This window comes from Nematolebias whitei, chromosome 2 (assembly GCF_014905685.2).
Source record: "Nematolebias whitei isolate Nwh7 chromosome 2, NemWhi1, whole genome shotgun sequence".
NCBI lineage: Eukaryota > Metazoa > Chordata > Actinopteri > Cyprinodontiformes > Rivulidae > Nematolebias > Nematolebias whitei.
Genome location: NC_056499.1, coordinates 48,830,383 through 48,848,206, shown reverse-complemented (window position 1 = coordinate 48,848,206; position 17,824 = coordinate 48,830,383). Strand labels below are relative to the sequence as shown.

General features: G+C 41.8%; 1 protein-coding gene across 1 annotated transcript in view; it reads left to right on the top strand.

Annotated features, from left to right (window-relative positions):
- crtc3 (CREB regulated transcription coactivator 3) overlaps positions 1 to 17,824 on the top strand; it is an 86,498-nt gene that overhangs the window by 63,115 nt on the left and 5,559 nt on the right. The window contains exons 8-11 of the mRNA XM_037694688.1: positions 3,814 to 3,863; positions 5,402 to 5,622; positions 8,240 to 8,475; positions 12,249 to 12,431. Coding sequence (XP_037550616.1) covers positions 3,814 to 3,863; positions 5,402 to 5,622; positions 8,240 to 8,475; positions 12,249 to 12,431 — 690 coding nt within the window. The remainder of the gene's footprint in view (positions 1 to 3,813; positions 3,864 to 5,401; positions 5,623 to 8,239; positions 8,476 to 12,248; positions 12,432 to 17,824) is intronic.

The following is a 17,824-nucleotide window of genomic DNA, read 5'->3' as shown; positions in this document are numbered from 1 at the left end:
GGACCTGCGGAAGCAGTGGACTGAGTCTGGAGTAGAAACATCCAGAGCCACCGTGCACAGGCGTGTGCAGGAAATGGGCTACAGGTGCCGCATTCCCCAGGTCAAGCCACTTTTGAACCAGAAACAGCAGCAGAAGCGCCTGACCTGGGCTACAGAGAAGCAGCACTGGACTGTTGCTCAGTGGTCCAAAGTACTTTTTTCGGATGAAAGCAAATTTTGCATGTCATTCGGAAATCAAGGTGCCAGAGTCTGGAGGAAGACTGGGGAGAAGGAAATGCCAAAATGCCAGAAGTCCAGTGTGAAGCACCCACAGTCAGTGATGGTCTGGGGTGCCATGTCAGCTGCTGGTGTTGATCCACTGTGTTTTATCAAGGGCAGGGTCAATGCAGATAGCTATCAGGAGATTTTAGAGCACTTCATGCTTCCATCTGCTGAAAAGCTTTATGGAGATGAAGATTTCATTTTTCAGCACGACCTGGCACCTGCTCACAGTGCCAAAACCACTGGTAAATGGTTTACTGACCATGGTATTACTGTGCTCAATTGGCCTGCCAACTCTCCTGACCTGAACCCCATAGAGAACCTGTGGGATATTGTGAAGAGAAAGTTGAGAGATGCAAGACCCAACACTCTGGATGAGCTTAAGGCCGCTATCGAAGCATCTTAGGCCTCCATAACACCTCAGCAGTGCCACAGGCTGATTGCCTCCATGCCACGCCGCATTGAAGCAGTCATTCATGCAAAAGGATTCCCGACCAAGTACTGAGTGCATAACTGAACATGATTTGAAGGTTGCCGTTTTTTGTATTAAAAACACTTGTCTTTCATTGGTGGGATGGAATATGCTAATTTTTTGGGACAGGCATTTTGGGTTTTCATGAGCTGTATGCCATAATCATCAGTATTAAAACAATTAAAGACCTGAAATATTTCATTTGGTGTGCAATGAATCTGAAATATATGAAAGTTTCATTTTTATCATTACATTATGGAAAAAATGACCTTCAACACAATATGCTATTTTTTTGAGAAGGACCTGTAGACTGAATGGGCAAACTCCCAAGGCCCCTTAAGAACCCTAATGAGGGTAAATTATTGGTCCAGTGTTCCACGGCCAGGATGGAACCCGCATTGTTCCTTCTAGATCTGAGGTTCGACCAACGATCTGATTCGCTTCTTCAGTACCCCTGAATAGACCTTACCAGGGAGGCTAAGGAGAGTGATGCCCCTATAATTAGAACACACCATACTGTCCCCCTTTTTGGAGAGGATAACCACCACCCCAGTCTGTCAATCCAGTGGCACTGCCCCCAATGTCCACGTGATGTTGCAAAGGCATGTCGATAAAGACAGCCCCACAACATCTAGAACCTTAAGGAAATCATAGTGGATCTTGCCCACCCCTGGAGCCTCTCTACTATGGAGCATAACTACCACGGTGACCTCATCCACGGTTATGGACAGACCAGCCCTGAAGTCCCCAGACTCAGTTTCCTCCATCAAAGACATGCTGGTGGGATTGCGAATGTCCAAGAAGTATTCTTCCACCTCCCAACGACATCACTGATGGAGGTCAACAGCATCCCACCTTCACCAAACACAGTGTTAATAAAGCGCTGCTTTCCCCTCCTCAGCTGCTTGATTGTTTGCCAGAATCTCCTCGTAGCCAATTGATAGTTTCTATCCAAGACCTCATCAAACTCCTCCCACATACAAGCTTTTGCCTCAGCAACAACTAATGCTGTTGTCCACTTGGCCCTCCAATACTCCTCAACTATCTCTGGAGTCCTACTAGCCAACAAGGCCCGATAGGACTCCTTCTTCCACTTGACACCCTCCCTAACCCGAGATGTCCACCACCGAGTTCGAGGATGGCCACCGTGACAATCACAGACAACCTTGCAACCTCATGCGATCTTGCAAACTCATCTATAAGCCCCTCCCCCAATGTCTGGCTTCAGGGTGGGAGTGTGGTAACCCATGTCTGGGCAAGGGACACAGAGTTCCTTGTTTGTTTTTGCCCATACATGTGTATTAAAACACTCTTTGTCTGGCCTGTCACCTAGGACCAATCTGCCTTGGGAGACCCTACCAGCATATCTCCTATATTCAGGTGCACAAACTCCAACGCCACAATAAGGTGGCGATTCAAGGAGAAGATGCTTCCAGGTGGTTTCTTGTTTTCCATCTTCAGGGTATGCCTGCATGTTGGACAAAACTTTAATTTTCAACAAAAGATGTCTAAAACTGTATAATGTGGCAAGGCCCATACCACTACTAAACTTGCATATTTTACTGATGGTTCTTCATCTTTGTAAAAATACATGAAAAATAGGTTCTTAACAGCCTTAATCGTTTTTTTTCCCTGCAGAAACAAAATAAAGTTTGTGTATTTTTCTCCCAACTATTTTAAGATCTAAAATATTTAGTTTGATCTGATAGTGCCTGAAGTGCAGACATGACACCTGAAATTCCTGCTATGACTTTGTAAAAATGTTTCCGGACCTGCTGGACCAGTCTCTCCTGTGTGGCATTAAAAAGATAGAATGAGCAAGACACAATTTTCTGTTATTAAGGTTGTAGACTGAAAAGGTTTTGGGTGAGGAGGATAAGGAACGGATAAGGAAATATTGGCTATCACCGATACCTATATTGGAAGGTAAAGGCTAGTGTCGATACCCGATATATTGGCTGAAAATGTTTAAGCTTTGTCCACCCCCAAGAATCAAAGTAAACAGCTACTTTTAACCCTGTTTTAACAACAAGTCTTGAAACAGTCTTCCTAACGTGCATTCACATTTGTTATCCTCCACTATTTGCCATAAAGTTATCAAGTGCGTTACAAAACTATAAATTAAACAAAGAAACACCCATCCCTGTTCATTGTTTTAAACAGTCAGTCACGTATGGTAAAGCTCTAATTCGTATTGACCGACCGCAGAGCTAGGTTTTTTGTTTTGTTTTGTTTTTGCAGAGAAGTAAGTATTTCAGATGAACAATGCATTTAATTGAGGATGACAAAGAGAATGTTACTAACAGTGATATATTTTACTGCTACATTAGATTTATTGTTCTGGATAAAGTTTTACAAGGCAATAGCCTATGCTAGGTTATCTAAAAGTTAGCTTGCTAACCTGAGAGGCACATAGCTAATGACAAGCTAGTTGGAAGATTGAAGAGAATTCAATATTGTTGATTTTTTTATTTTATTTTTTACAGATCAGTTTCAATAAACTTACCATGCTCTGTTAAGCAAAATAAGCTGTATAGTATTTAGTTGTTCCCTGCTTTGGCTGTGCTGTGAGTCAAGGGTGCAACATAGCCATGACTTGAAAGTAGTCCGAATGCACCCCCTGCCAGATACATTGTACAATTACGCCATTTGCAAGTAAGGACACGACTCGTTCCCAGCATTTTAGGAGTGAAAATTAGCAGTATTTATATTGTTTATACGCTGTTTTTATATATATTTTAATTCCACAGCAGAAAAAGCTATATGGTCTCTGTAAGTAGGTCTAGGAAAAAAATGTTATTGGTATCTGTTGTCGGCCAAATAAGTTTTAACATATTGCCATATCGGATATTGGCCAAAAATCCAATATCATGCATCCCTAGTTTGTTCACTCATGTTGCATGCTTTTGCTGGATTTACTGGTATTACTATCTGGTCAGAATAATGTGAGGTAAAATCAAAGTGCAAAGTTTTTGTTTGATTTTAGGAAGTCTACTTAAGTGACTGATAAGTATTTTTAGTAATGAACAAACAAGTATCACTTGCATTGTGCTAAGTGAATTTTTGTATCTGTCGTTCAGGTCCAGTCTTTGGCATCGAGACCTAAATCATGTGAAGTGCCTGGAATCAAGTAAGTGTTTTTCTTATTTATATTTTGTAAATAAAACTCTTCCACTCATTACAGTATATTGTCTAGTAGTGTGATGGAATGCAAACTATTTTAAGAGTAAACTTCTTACTCATTTAAAACTGTATTGTCATTATTCTGCAGACAAAACTGAGTCACTGTGTTTCTGAAAATAAAATACTAAATATTTCCTTTTGACACGTCACCATTAATTTTCAAGTATGTAAAAAATGCACACAAAAAAAATGCAAATAAGACGAGTTTTTCTTATCTGGTTTGAAGAGAATAATCTTTGCTTCATCGTGTCACCGGAGGGTGTCAGATCAGCTACTTTTCTTATGTTTGTTAAAACCCGGAACAGACGGTGGGTAAAACAAGAATAAATACAGTCGACATTCATACAACACTTTTTTTTATTTTTTAAGAATTTACTTTTTTATATATGCTATGGGAGTTTGTTGGGACCTTGCTGCTTGTTAGGTGGAACTGAAAACAATGGCTGGGTTTCATTACTTGTCTCGACTAAACTACTTTGTTAAAATCGAAATGCTCCCCTTTGTTTGGGGAAATAAATTCAGTCTAGATGAGCTGTCAGAAATAATAAGTCTAAATTTCCATGCCGGGCCACTAGGTGGCGATAACACCCACACATATATTTTTTTCCAAACACAAAGAAATGTGGGGAAAACTGTTTTTTTTTTTTTTATTATTATTATTTTTTTGTATTGGTTTGTTGTTTTTGTATTGGTTTGTTGTTTTTCTTCACTTTAGAAAATTCTTTTTTTTCCCTCACCAAAAACAGTTTTCTTGTAGGTGAAAGGTCAAACACAAGAGAAAGAGTTGTTTTACAAAATATTACAAAAGTCCATCCTCATGTGGACAGGATCTTTGTGCATTTGACATATATAACCTATTTACTTCCTTTCTACTTATTAGTGCATATTAGTGAAATATTTTGACTATTTTAAACTATATTTATTTGTTTATTCCAAACGCAAATCAAAATGTCAAAAGAAACCCAGTATGTGTTCATCTTTATACATTTGATCCCAAAAAAGAAGGTCACAGCACGATTGCTGCATTCAGATTTCTCTGGATTCATGGTTAAAATAATATAGAACTCTGTTTTTACAAATATTTTACATGATTTCTGATAGAATGTAGTTTGTAAATGCCTCTAGTCTGACAATATTTTTAAGTCAAATTAATAGAAGGCAAAACTGTTTTTGAAAGAGCCTTCAAAGATTTAATACGTTAGGAAGGTTTTTGTTTTGTTTTTTAAGTATTTGCTCAGTTTAGTGTTGTGCCAGTTTGAGGCCAGTCAAGTCCCAGTTACTTTTCATAATCCCACATAGGGAAAATTGAATAATAGTAAATAATAAGATTTTAAAAAATAGAAGAGAAAGGAACATGTATTAAGGAATCAAAGCATCTTGTTTTAAGACCACAATGATGAGAAATTTAATTACCCTGCTTTCTACTTTTTTGTAAATCTGGCACAAAATAAATGTCCACACATATATTTTCTGTCTTTCCCATAGTATATTCCCGTCTCCAGAGCAGAACCCTGGTTTGTCCCACTACCAGGGCTCTTTGAGTACCGGGGGCTCCCTTCCGGATCTCAGCAACCTGCAATTCTCGTCTCCACTGTCCACCCCCCTGGACCCTGAAGACAACGGAGGGTACCCCAACCTGAGTGGGGGCAGCAGCACAGGAAACCTGCCTGCTGCTATGATGCACCTTGGCATCGGCAACTCCCAGGGTGAGTGGAAAACACTTCCAGCTTTTGTTGGGGCTTCTGTTTTTAGTTGTTTTAGAGAAGTAGACAGGAGAAGCTATTGTTTGATGGACTCCAATAGCATAGCTCTTACCACTAGATGATTTCAAGTTCACATAGCTTGAAAACATAGCTTAGAATAAACTTTAATTTTTTGAGTAAAGTTATATTTCTGGAATGCATAGTGTTGTTTAAATTGGTAATGTTATGTTGTACTGATGGATTAAAAATAAACTGTATTTTAAAAGACAAGACAGGATTAAAGTGTATGCTTTGCTTTTAATACCAGTTGTAATAGTTTTGTAACTTGGAGGATTGATTTATGAAGTGTGCAGTGTGTTCGTCAGGTCTTTTGAGACAACATTTCAGAGCATCTTGTTAGAGAAAAAACCCTCTTGGGGGGTGGGATTTGAGTGGATTGCATCATGTTTGAATTAGCGTAATTCAATAAATGATCAAATGTGAAAAAGGAATTACAGTTTTTGCATTGATTCTGTCTAATGTGTTTGTCTAATTTTCCTGTTCATACCAACTAAAAGTTGATGCTGAAAGGGTGATTTTGCCTTTATGTAACTTAATACAGTGTATTTTTCATATTTGATCATTTATTGAATTGCTTTTATCATAGTACAGTTACCTTAAAAGGTCTGAAGCTCTTAACCTTGACCTCTCTAAGTGGCTTCAAACATCTGCTAAAATCATGGCAAAAACCAACACAGACATGTTCCTGTTTTTAGTATTTTACATTGCTTTACAATCTAACTGTATTGTTTCTTTTTTAATACCATTTTCTTTCATTTTTTCATTTATTCTTCTTAGTTTACGTGGTTTCTTTTATGATTGTCTATTGTTGTCCACTGTTGTCATCATTCTTTGTTAAAAATCAGGTCTCTCTTGTAAATGAGTCCCCAAGGCTCAATGAGACTAACCTGTATAAATAAAGGCTGAATCTTACAGTATGGTTTCAAATATAAACAAACGTACCTCATTCATTTAACGAAAACAGTGTTTATGTTGCCACAATCTGGTTTAGAATCAACATTTGCAGATATTTATGATAAACTACATGATAAACCTGAAACTGACACTCTCAAAGCGAGAACAAGATGAGGGTTTGAGGATAATAAGTTACACAGAGACATACCTTTGCTATAATATTAGATGTACTGTACAAAAACATGTAGCATTAAAATCATTTACCTGAAGAACTAAAGCAGCAGAAAACAGTGAATCACAGAGAGACACTCAAACAGGCTGTGCGCGCTCCCACAGCGCAGCCACGCCCTCTCAGACAGCTGGAGTTGGTTGTGTGCACAAGTCAGATGTGTCTGCATGCTGAAGAAGTTGGTCCAAATGCATCAACATGTAATACCAAGTTAAATTGTACATACAAAAGTCCAGGAGAGGTTACGGGGTGGGGGGAGGGTGTAATGATGTATTGGCTTTGATGATTCCACCCCAGCACACAATTGGTCATGTGCGAACATTTACAGATGTTTATTAATTTATTTCATGACTTGATCTTTCTGGAGGTTCAGGCAGTTCTGTTGACAGGGCGGGGCACCCTCCTTTTATATCGGTCGGGGAAACCCTGCAATGTCCTGAAGGACGGAGAGTTTACACCACCGTGTCTTCTAGTGGCACATAAATCCTGCCCACTTTCACTCCTCTCTCTGTCTTTAATGACTTGAGTTTTAGGTTGAGCAGATGGAGAAACAAAGAAATGTGATTGTGCCTAAATTAACCGGGGGGACTTCCTCCCTCCAGAATGTTTTGTGAAAAAGGTCGAGCAAAATTCATCTGGCCTCTAAAGTCAGAGATGATCCAGACCGTCTCAAAACATGGGGAGTAAAAGTGTTTTCAGTAATCGGTGCCGTCAGAAACACAAACACCCACTTCTGTTCGTTTGTCTTCAAGTTCTGGTCCTTTTTCTGACAGTTTCTCTTTGTGGTGCTTTTGAGTGTTGCTGATGCAGATTCAGTTTTATTTGTGTTTATTCTTTAAGCATGTGCTGCTTTTCATCACCAACACATAAAATATATTTGTTTTGCTGATCCAAAAAGTAAAAAAAAAAAAAAAGGCAACATAGACTGATCTTTTTTTATTTCATTTGTGATCCTAAAAGCTTTCTCAGATCAGAACTGGAGAGTGTGGAGTTGTTAACGTGTTGTTGGTTTTAACAAGCTGAAAATTGTTTCCAGCTTTAGATGCTGTAAAATGTGAAGGCTGATGTGAGTCTGTCTTCCTCTGAGCTCTGCAGCCTGATCTGAGCTCGCCCACTGCTGCCCCTTCACTCCTTCTTCTTTGGACGGGTTGTTGGGCTCAAATGGCCCACACAGTTCAGATTGGCTGATCACCAAAGCCACCAAGGAATTTGGACCCTTTTGGCTCATCACAATCAGCTCTTTTCTTTCCCCTCATTTCCCTCTTCCCCCCTCCACTTCCCATCCTTCTCTCCCTCCCCACTCACACAATAAAGACTAGTGTTTTATGTCGTAGACTGGAGTGCACTGGAGAATCATGTACACCCGTAAAGCCATCGCATGTTCTCCTTGTGTCGTTGGACTCAGTGGTTCTTGTGTTGTGTTCACTGTCCCAGCAGGTTTGTCCTCCTCTTTGAGCAACCCGTCCATTCAAGCTTCCCTCAACAACTGCCAGCTGCAGTCATCCCTCAGCAATCCGTCCATCAGCTCGTCCCTTCGTCTGTCCAGCAACTCGCCTCGACGGCGCCCAGCTCCCATCAGCCCCCTCACCCTGTCTCCAGGAGGGGAGCAGCGCAGGGGGCTGGCCAAGCAGCTGTCCCCCACCATGTCCCCATCGCTGTCCCCCATCACGCAGGTAAACTCGACACAGGAGATTAACATGTCAGGGACAGAAAAAGCTTTTTATGAGCCTCAGAATTGTGTTTGAAACCCAGTTTCAGAATAAAAAACAAAGTGTTTGTTTCAACATGTTTTATTCTTTATTTTAAAGTAGAAATCTTTAAAATACAATGCAATATACAATTTCAAATGGACAAACAAAAGTAAGTAACTGCTATGTGTTGTCATCATTGTATGTTTCCATACAAAGACTCTGGTTCTCTGCATTTAACCCATCACACCTGGGAGACACCCAGGTGGAGCAGTGGGCAGCTACTGAGCGCCCTGGGAGCAATTAGGGGTTATGTGTCTTGCCGAGACACGACGACATGTGGGAACAGCTGGGAATCAATCCACGACTTTCTGGTCCCAAGTCGGCTGCCCTCTTGAAAATGATGATGACTTGGACCCACCTCCAGGGCTTTCTTTAACTGTGTTTACATTCTGCCCTCAGCATGTAAGCTCCAGGCGCATGCTCCATGCTTTGTTTCTGTTTCTAATGCAGCAGTGTTGACCACCACAAACAGGCCTGGCATGGTTACTACGGTGTCTTGGGTTGTTTTTGTTGACTCAATGAATGGGAGTTATCACAAGAAGTGATTCTGAGTGTGAATGATTGTTCCTGTGATGGACAGGCAGTGTGTTAGGGTGCCCTTCACCTCTCACTGCATGACAGCTGCAGACTGGTGTCAGCCCTCTTCTACCCTGAGATGGATGATTCATTGATTGAATTAATGTTGTTACAGAATTTACCTTTTGTTGATAGATAATCACAGTTTTATGTCGTTTTAGATGTTTCTGTTTTATTTTTCAGTGTTACAGACTGAATTTTCTTACACACACTTTTTCCTTCAAAAGTTATTGTGCATTTTTTAATTTGTTCAAGGTTTTCAGTAAAGATATTGTAAGTACAGTATAATAAATCAATACGTTTTTGTTTTTCTTATTTGTGGACGTCTGAACACAGCAGTAAAAATACTGGAACAAAATAGAAATGCTGATTTACAACATTGTAACATCCATCTATTATCTTTTACCCTCTTCTTCCTGTTGCGGGTCGCTGGGTTCACTGGTGTCCATGTCCAGTTATCATTGTGCGAGAGGCAGGGGACACCCTGGACAGGTCTCCAGTCCATCACAGGGACACATAGAGACAAAAAAGACAAACAACTATTCACTCTTTCACTCACACCTAGGGACAATTTAGAGTTACCAATCAGACTAACATGCATGTTTTTGATCTGTGGGAGGAAACTAGTGTACCTGGATAAAACCCACACATGCACAGAGAGAACATGCAAACTCCACCCAGAAAGGCCTCCAGGCTGGTATTTGATCTGGGGCGACCTGCTCGCTGAGAGGCAGCAGCTCTGCCAACTAACCCACCGTGCCGCCCACAATGCAACATGGGACCTCAAATGAAGCATTCTGTTGAGTGTACATATTACAGCAGGGCTATTCAACTGGCCGCGGGCCACTCCCATCCTGCAGGTGACTTAAGTAGAGGCTGCCGATTAGTTCATTAATAAAAAGAAGAAGAAGAAACAATCACAAATCTATGAGAAAGACCTTTACATTTTAGAAAAATTACATATACACTGGCTGACCAAAAAAAAAAAGTCTCCACCTGGATTTAACTAAACAAATAGGTACGAGCCTCCTGTTGGATAATTACTGCATGGACGATTATCTTTCAGCTGCAACAAGTTATTTAACCCCAACTGGTGCAATGAGCTGCTTCTCATTTCTTAAACAACCATGTTGAAAGACGCATCTCGTGGTCGTGGAAAAGATGTCAGTCTGTTTGAGAAGGGTCAAATCATTGGCATCAAGCAGAGAAAACATCTAAGGAGATTGTAGAAACTACTAAAATTGGGTTAAGAACTGTCCAACACATTATTAAACACTGGAAGGATAGTGAGGACCCATCATCTTTGAGGAAGAAATGTGGCCGTAAAACAATCCTGAATGATCGTGATCGGCGATCACTTAAACGTTTGGTGAAATCAAATGGAAGAAAATCAACAGTAGCACTCAGGGCTATGTTTAATAGTGAAAGTAAGAACATTTCCACACGCACAACGTGAAGGGACCTCAAGGGATTGGGACTGAACAGCTGTGTAGCATTAAGAAAACCACTAATCAGTGAGGCTAACTGGAAAAAAAGGCTTCAATTTGCTATGGAGCATAAAGATTGGACTCTGGAGCAATGGAAGAAGGTCATGTGGTCTGATGAGTCCAGATTGACCCAGTTCCAGAGTGAAGGGTGTATTAGGGTAAGAAGAGAGGCAGGTGAACTGATGCACCCATCATGCCTGGTGTCTAGTCATCAATGCAAGATCTTGGTGAAAAATTAATGCAACACTGGATGGAAATAGATATTGTGACATTGCAGAAACTTATAGAAACAATGACACAGAGAATCTTGCCGTAATCAAAGCTAAAGGCGGTCCAAAAAATACTATTGTGTGACCTTACTTTTTGGTGGCAACTTTTTTTGGGGGCCAGGAAGTGTATTTCAGTCAGAGTGGCAACCCTGTTGTGTACCCATTTCAATTTTAACATTTTCATGAGCATACAGAAGTATGCTTTATGACGTGACCCCTCCCCACTGAAACTATTGACCTACACAACACCAGGTTAGACCACGAGCTGGATTAAACAACAGATTTGTTACTGGGGGAACATTGATGATGACGCACAGCAGCGTTTTACTTAGCTTAAAAACTAAACTTGAACTTAAACTTAAAAACTAGTTCACCACAAATTGGATTGATTAAATGAGTTAATTGTAGTAAATGACACAACTGAGCCATTGGACACACATCGTGCTCGCTGTCAGCCCAGCTGAGTTCTGCTCCGCCTCCTTTGGTTCTGCTCAAAGCTCACACCTGAGCGGGACGTGGACGCTTCAGCTGTAATTTATGAAGCGTTTGAGGAAAAACTGGTCTGTGCAGCCGTCATTGTAAATGAGAACTGGTTCTTAATGGACCCACCTGGAACAGCAACATGTAGGTTGTTCAAGGTACATAAAAAATTTATTTTGAAAAGCGTCAGAAATGTCATAAAATCATTTGTGTTAAATAGGAGGCATAGTGTGTCATTTTTGCTTTAAATATTGTTTCACATTAGAATATCATTACTTTTATTGCAAATAAATAAATCTTGAAATGTAATTTCTTTAAATCACACGTTTGGTAATAAACAAATTTAAAGGGTAACAGATCATTGTAGTACTTGGTTTATTTACATCATGACTTCAATCGCTGGATGTCCGGCACCTGAGCTGCTGGCTCTCAGAAACTGTGGCCCCCTGAGCACTTTAGTTGAATGTCCCTGTAATACAGGGGAGTACATAGGGCGGCTGTGGCTGAGTGGTTAGAGCAGTCGTCTTCCAATGTGAGAGTTGGGGGCTCGATTCCACCTGCAGTCACATGCTGAAGTGTCCCTGGGCAAGACACTGAACCCCTCATTGCCTCTCATGTGTGTCCCATCAGTGTATGAATGTGATAAAGCTCTGAATATTCTTTGTATAGATCTAGTAGAGTGCTGTATGAATGGGTAAATGAGGCACAGATTGTGTTGTAAAGAACTTTGAGTATCTTGATAAAAATAGAAATGCGATGTATAAGTACAGTCCATTTACTCTTGATTTGACGATGAAAGTTTAGAGAACCTGAACAAAGAAACTTTTACTTCTCAGTATTTTAAACTTGTGATTTTTATTTGTTTTCCTTCTAATTGGTGTAGGGGGTTGCGTTGGACACCAGCAACATGCCAAGGGAACCACCCCCACCCTATCCTCTCTACCAGCAATCCCAGCAAGCAGTGGACCAGAGCCGACAGCGGCAGCAGCCGGCAGTACCGCAGCAGCATCAACAGCAGCCTGTTTCACCTCTTCAGAACATCCCCCTGGACTTCAACACTGGCCAAGTATGAGCTTTTAATTTCGATTTGTATTTTTCACAGTGGGGTTTGTTTAAACTTTGTATTTGCTTTTTTATGGTTTCAGTCCATGTTTGTTTGTTTTTTGTTTTTATGTAAACTGTGTGTTTACATGCTCTGGGTACTGAGGATAGAAACTAGCCTGTGGCTAATCTGGTGCAGATAGAGCTCTCTTGAGATTAATGTTGAGTGCATTAAAATTAGTTCACATTTTATAAACAAACTCAAACTGCTGCCAAGAGCGTCATCAACAGGGGCCACTCTCTGTCAGATGTTGCATGTTTCCTTTTCTGTTCTTATTCTTACAGGACAGAAATTAGTTTGGCAGATTCGGCATTTGAGACAATTTATCTACAATGTAGTTTTCATTTTAAATATGTTAGAACAGAATTTAAAATATCCATCAATCCATTAATTACTTAATTAATTATCTGTCTCTTGTTCTGGACTCGGGTCTCGGGGGCAGCAGCTTGAGCAGGGAGGTCCAGACATCTCTTTCCACAGTCACCTCTTCCAGCTCTTCTGGGAGGACTCCAAGGTGCTCCTTGGTCAGCTGAGAGAAGTTGTCTCTGCAGCATGTCCTGGATCTTGCCCAGGGTTTTTTCCCAGCTGGATTTGCCTGGAAAACCTCCCTAGGGACGTCCAAGGGGCATCGTTACCTGATGTCTGAACCACCTCAACTGGCTCTTCTCGATGTGGAGGAGCAGCGGCTCTACTCAGAGTCGCTCCTGGATAACAGAACTTCCCAAGATGGGGTAGAGACAGGGCAGCCGATTCGGGACCCAAAAGTCCCAGGTTCGATCCCCAGCCATTCCCACATGTCGTGGTGTCTCTGAGCAAGACACCCAATCCCTAATTGGGGCAGCTTACATATCTGCCCACTGCTCCAGCTGGTGTATCCCATGTGTGACGGGTTAAATGCAGAGAACTAATTTTGTCATTGTATGGGAACATGCAATGATGACAACACATATCCCTTATTATCTCTAAGGGAGAGTCCAGCTATCCTGCGGAGGGAACCGTTTTGCGACCTAGAATGTTTTTGTTCTGTGAACACTTCTTATGGACACCCTTATGTTCGAACATGGTGTTTGTGATGGAGAGACCATGACAAGCACAGGAGTCCAACAGAACACTGCTCGGGTTCGGAACAGAGAAACCGTTCCTTCTAATCACGCCGCTCCAGGTCACACTTATGTGGGCATTGAAGTCCACCAGCAGAATAAAAGAGCTCCAAACTGGAACACCTTCCAGCATCCCCGCAAATGACTCTTAAGAAGGCTGGGTATCCTGAACTACTGTTCGACGTATAGGTACAATCAACAGTCAGAGCCTGTCTCCTCACCCGAAGGTGCAGGAAGGTTACCCTCTCATATACCAGGGAGAACTCCTCCACACAAGCACCAAACGAGGGCTATAAGTAGACCCACACCAGTGCAGCGCCTCTCAACATAGGCAACTCCAGAGTGGAATAAGGTCCAGCCCCTCTCAAGGAGATTGGTTCCAGAGCCCATGCTGTGTCTCAAGGTGAGCCTGACTACATCTAGTCAGTACCTCTCACCCTCATGCACAAGCTCAGGCTCCTTCCCTTCCCGTGTCCCAAGAGTCAGCTTTGGTACACCAGGGTCAGAACGCCAAAAACCCCTGTCATCTAATCATGCTGATGATGTATACGTTTTTATAAAACTGGTCCAAATGTGCCTGCCTTCCTTTCAAAGTCTACTCCAGTAGATTAATTCATAAATGTGGGGGTTGTTGCCCAGGCGGGTGTGGTGTGGGCAGAGATGGCCAAGTAATGTGCATGGCCAAGATTACAATTGCGCAAGCTGTGCACACAAATGGGTCAAGATTTTCATCAAGTCGATGGTTAAAAACACGACCCCACGGTTCTCTGTTTGCAGTGAAAATTCAGTCTGCGCTGGAAAATGTGCCTTTAGTTATTTAACCAACTCGTCTCACGGTCGCAGCCCAATCACATACCACCTTCTCTCATATACTATACTTTATACTAATTCGTGAAATGTCTTGTTTGTTTCAATTTCCTAAAAACTCCAGTTTATTTAACAAAACAGTCAATAACAATAGAAAAGTAGGTTGATCTTTTTTTTTTACTTGTTTCTTGGCCCACCCATCATGTCGCCTGGCGTGTTTAAAAAAAATACATTGAGCTGGTTGCAGCAGGGTTTCTCAGTCCAGATCCTGGAGACCCCGCGCTCCAACACACATCAGTCCAATGAATGGGCCTTTATCAGCTCTCTGTTTTATCTTGATTAGAGTTGACTCGTTCATTTAAGTCATGTGAAGCAGGAAAACCTCCCAAACATGCAGGGCAAGGATCGCCCAAGATGCAGACTGGAAAACACTGGCTTCAAGAGTAAATGAGTTGTTTCCTGGGGGGGGGGGGGGCATGTTCTACTGTACCTCCATGAATATGGTCATAATTATTCAATCATTCTTTTCACTTATAATGAAAACTAGTATAAACTTTGTGTTTTTCCTTTGCTTGACAGCAGAACAGCATGGCAACATTCTTCAGTGATCCGTTTGTAGAACAACAGTTCTCAAATCGTCACAATAAGACTCTACCGTATCGGGTAAGGATTGTTTAAACATGTACAAAACCAAACCTTCATTCACAGGGGAACTCCATGTAGACTTCTCAGCCAGCACTGTTAGTTTGCAAAGTATAACAGGTTCACAGATGTGACGACCATTATTTCAGGAAAAAAAGAGGAACAAAGGTCAAGACAACATGTCCTACATAACCTACATGTTTTTAAAGAAAACAACTGAATACTGATTTTGTTCATATCTTAGATCTTATTACCGTTTGTCTTTTACAATTTATATTTTTGTTGGATGTAACTTACCCTGTGTTCACAATTTCGTTCCACCACATGTGATGCAAATGACAAATAAAGAAACTCTGACTCTGAACACAGTAGTCCCTCACTACTTCGCAGTTTGTTTATCGAGGACTTGCTATCGCGGTTTTTCAAAATAAGATTGGACATGACACACAATTGGCTGATTGATGGATGAGCCACACGATCAGCATGGAATTTTTATTTAAAATAAATTATTTTAAATCATTTAGCACCTGCTGCACATTTGTGCAGCCCAGAGCTGCAAAAAAGCTGCCTCCTGCATTTTTGCAGCCCATACTGCAGGATGAACTTCCTGCTGCAGCTGATCAGCTGTTCACCATGCAGAGCAGAGAAGTGGGCGTGGTCAAGAGCGCTTGCAGGTGGCTGAGAGCAGCGGCGACAGAGAGAGGGAAATCATGACATTCTGTGCTCTTTTAGAGCATTTAGAGTTTAGAAACATTGTTTATAATATTAAGAGTGTGGGAAGAGTTTAAAACGCCTTTATATACACTATATTGCCAAAAATATTCGCTCACCTGCCATGACTCACATATGAGCTTAAGTGACATCCCATTCCTAATCCATAGGGTTTAATATGACATTGGTCCACCCTTTGCATCTAGAACAGCTTCAGCTCTTCTGGGAAGGCTGTCCACAAGGTTTAGGAGTGTGTTTATGGGGATTTTTGACCATTCTTTCAGAAGCACATTTGTGAGGTCACATACTGATGTTGGACAAGAAGGTCTGGCTCTCAGTCTCTGCTCTAATTCATCCCAAAGGTCTTCTATCGGGTTAGGTCAGGACTCTTTGCAGGCCAGTCAAGTTCATCCACACCAGACTCTGCCACCCATGCCTTTATGGACTTTGCTTTGTGCACTGGTGCACAGTCATGTTGGAAGAGGAAGGGGCCAGCTCCAAACTGTTCCCACAAAGTTGGGAGCATGGAATTGTCCAAAATGTCTTGGTACGCTAAAGCAGTCAGAGTTAATTTCACTGGAACTAAGGGGCCAAGCCCAGCTCCTGAAAAACAACCCCACACCTTAACCCCCCCCTCCACCAAACTTGACACTTGGCACAATGCAGTCAGACAAGTACTGTTCTCCTGGCAACCACCAAACCCAGACTCGTCCATCAGATTGCCAGATGGAGAAGCGTGATTCGTCACTCCAAAGAACGCGCCTCCACTGCTCTAGAGTCCAGTGATGTTTTTGCAATTGCGCCGCTCAAGGTGGCTGCATGTTGGAGCAGCTCTGTTACTTTCATTCTGAGATTTTGCTTTTGGAAACTTTAATTCCTCTTTTTCTGGATGTAAATCACATTTTTTGGATGATTGTTTCCTCTGGTGTCAGATGCTGTGCAGCTGGAAGGATTTTTACTGAAACTTTTTTAGTTTTGGACATTTGTTATGATGCGTAACCATGGCAACAAGGCAGTTTCTACAACCATCAGCAGCTGATTAACATCTCAAAAGCTCAAGTAATATCTCAACTACAGCCCTAAATTTCAAATGAGTTGAAAAGGATGTTCTGTGGACGCATTCTCATCTACCTGCCAGCTGTGCTCGAGTGCCTGACCACTGAGATCCTGGAACTAGCAGGAAACACGGCTCATGACAGCGGAAGGACAGGATCGTCCATCAGCACCTACAGTTGGCTGTCTGCAGCGACGAGGAGCTCAACAAGCTGCTGGGAGGAGTGGCCATTGCCCTGGGAGGATTTCTGCCCAACATTCAGGTGATCCTGAAGCCCAGGAGGCCAACCAAGTGCAAGTAAACGATCAACATCTGTGGCCAGTTTTTTCAGATCTGCTATAAGACGGACCATCACAAGAGATCCTTCCCGCCCACAACCATCAACATCTAGAACAACTCTTTTATGAAACAAGGAAAATGAGCTACAACAACATTTAACTTCCCTCTGGGATTAATAAAGTATTTTTGAATTGAATTGAATTGAATTGAATTGATGGCGTGCTTTACACCACTGCGTCCGACGCTTTGCATTGCACTTGGTGATGTATGACTTGGATGCAGCTGCTCCACCAAGGAAACCCATTCCATGAAGCTCTCTGTGCACAGTTCTTGAGCTAATCTGAAGGCCACATGAAGTTTGGAGGTCTGTAGTGATTGACTGCAGAAAGTTGCCAACCTCTTCGCACTATGAGCTTCAGCATCCGCTGACCCCGCTCCGTCAGTTTACGTGGCCTATCCCTTTGTGACTGAGTTGCTGTCATTCCCACACACTTCCATTTTCTTATAATACAGTTGACTGTGGAATATTTAGGAGCGAGGAAATTTCACATCTGGATTTGTTGCATAGGTGGCATCCTATCATTTCCATGCTGGAATTCACTGAGCTTCAGAGAGAGACCCATTCTTTCACAAATGTTTGTAAAAACAGTCTGCATGCCTAGGTGCTTCATTTTATACACCTGTGACCATGGAAGAGATTGTAACACCTGATTCTGATCATTTGCATGGGTGAGCAAATACTTTTGGCAATGTAGTGTGTGTGT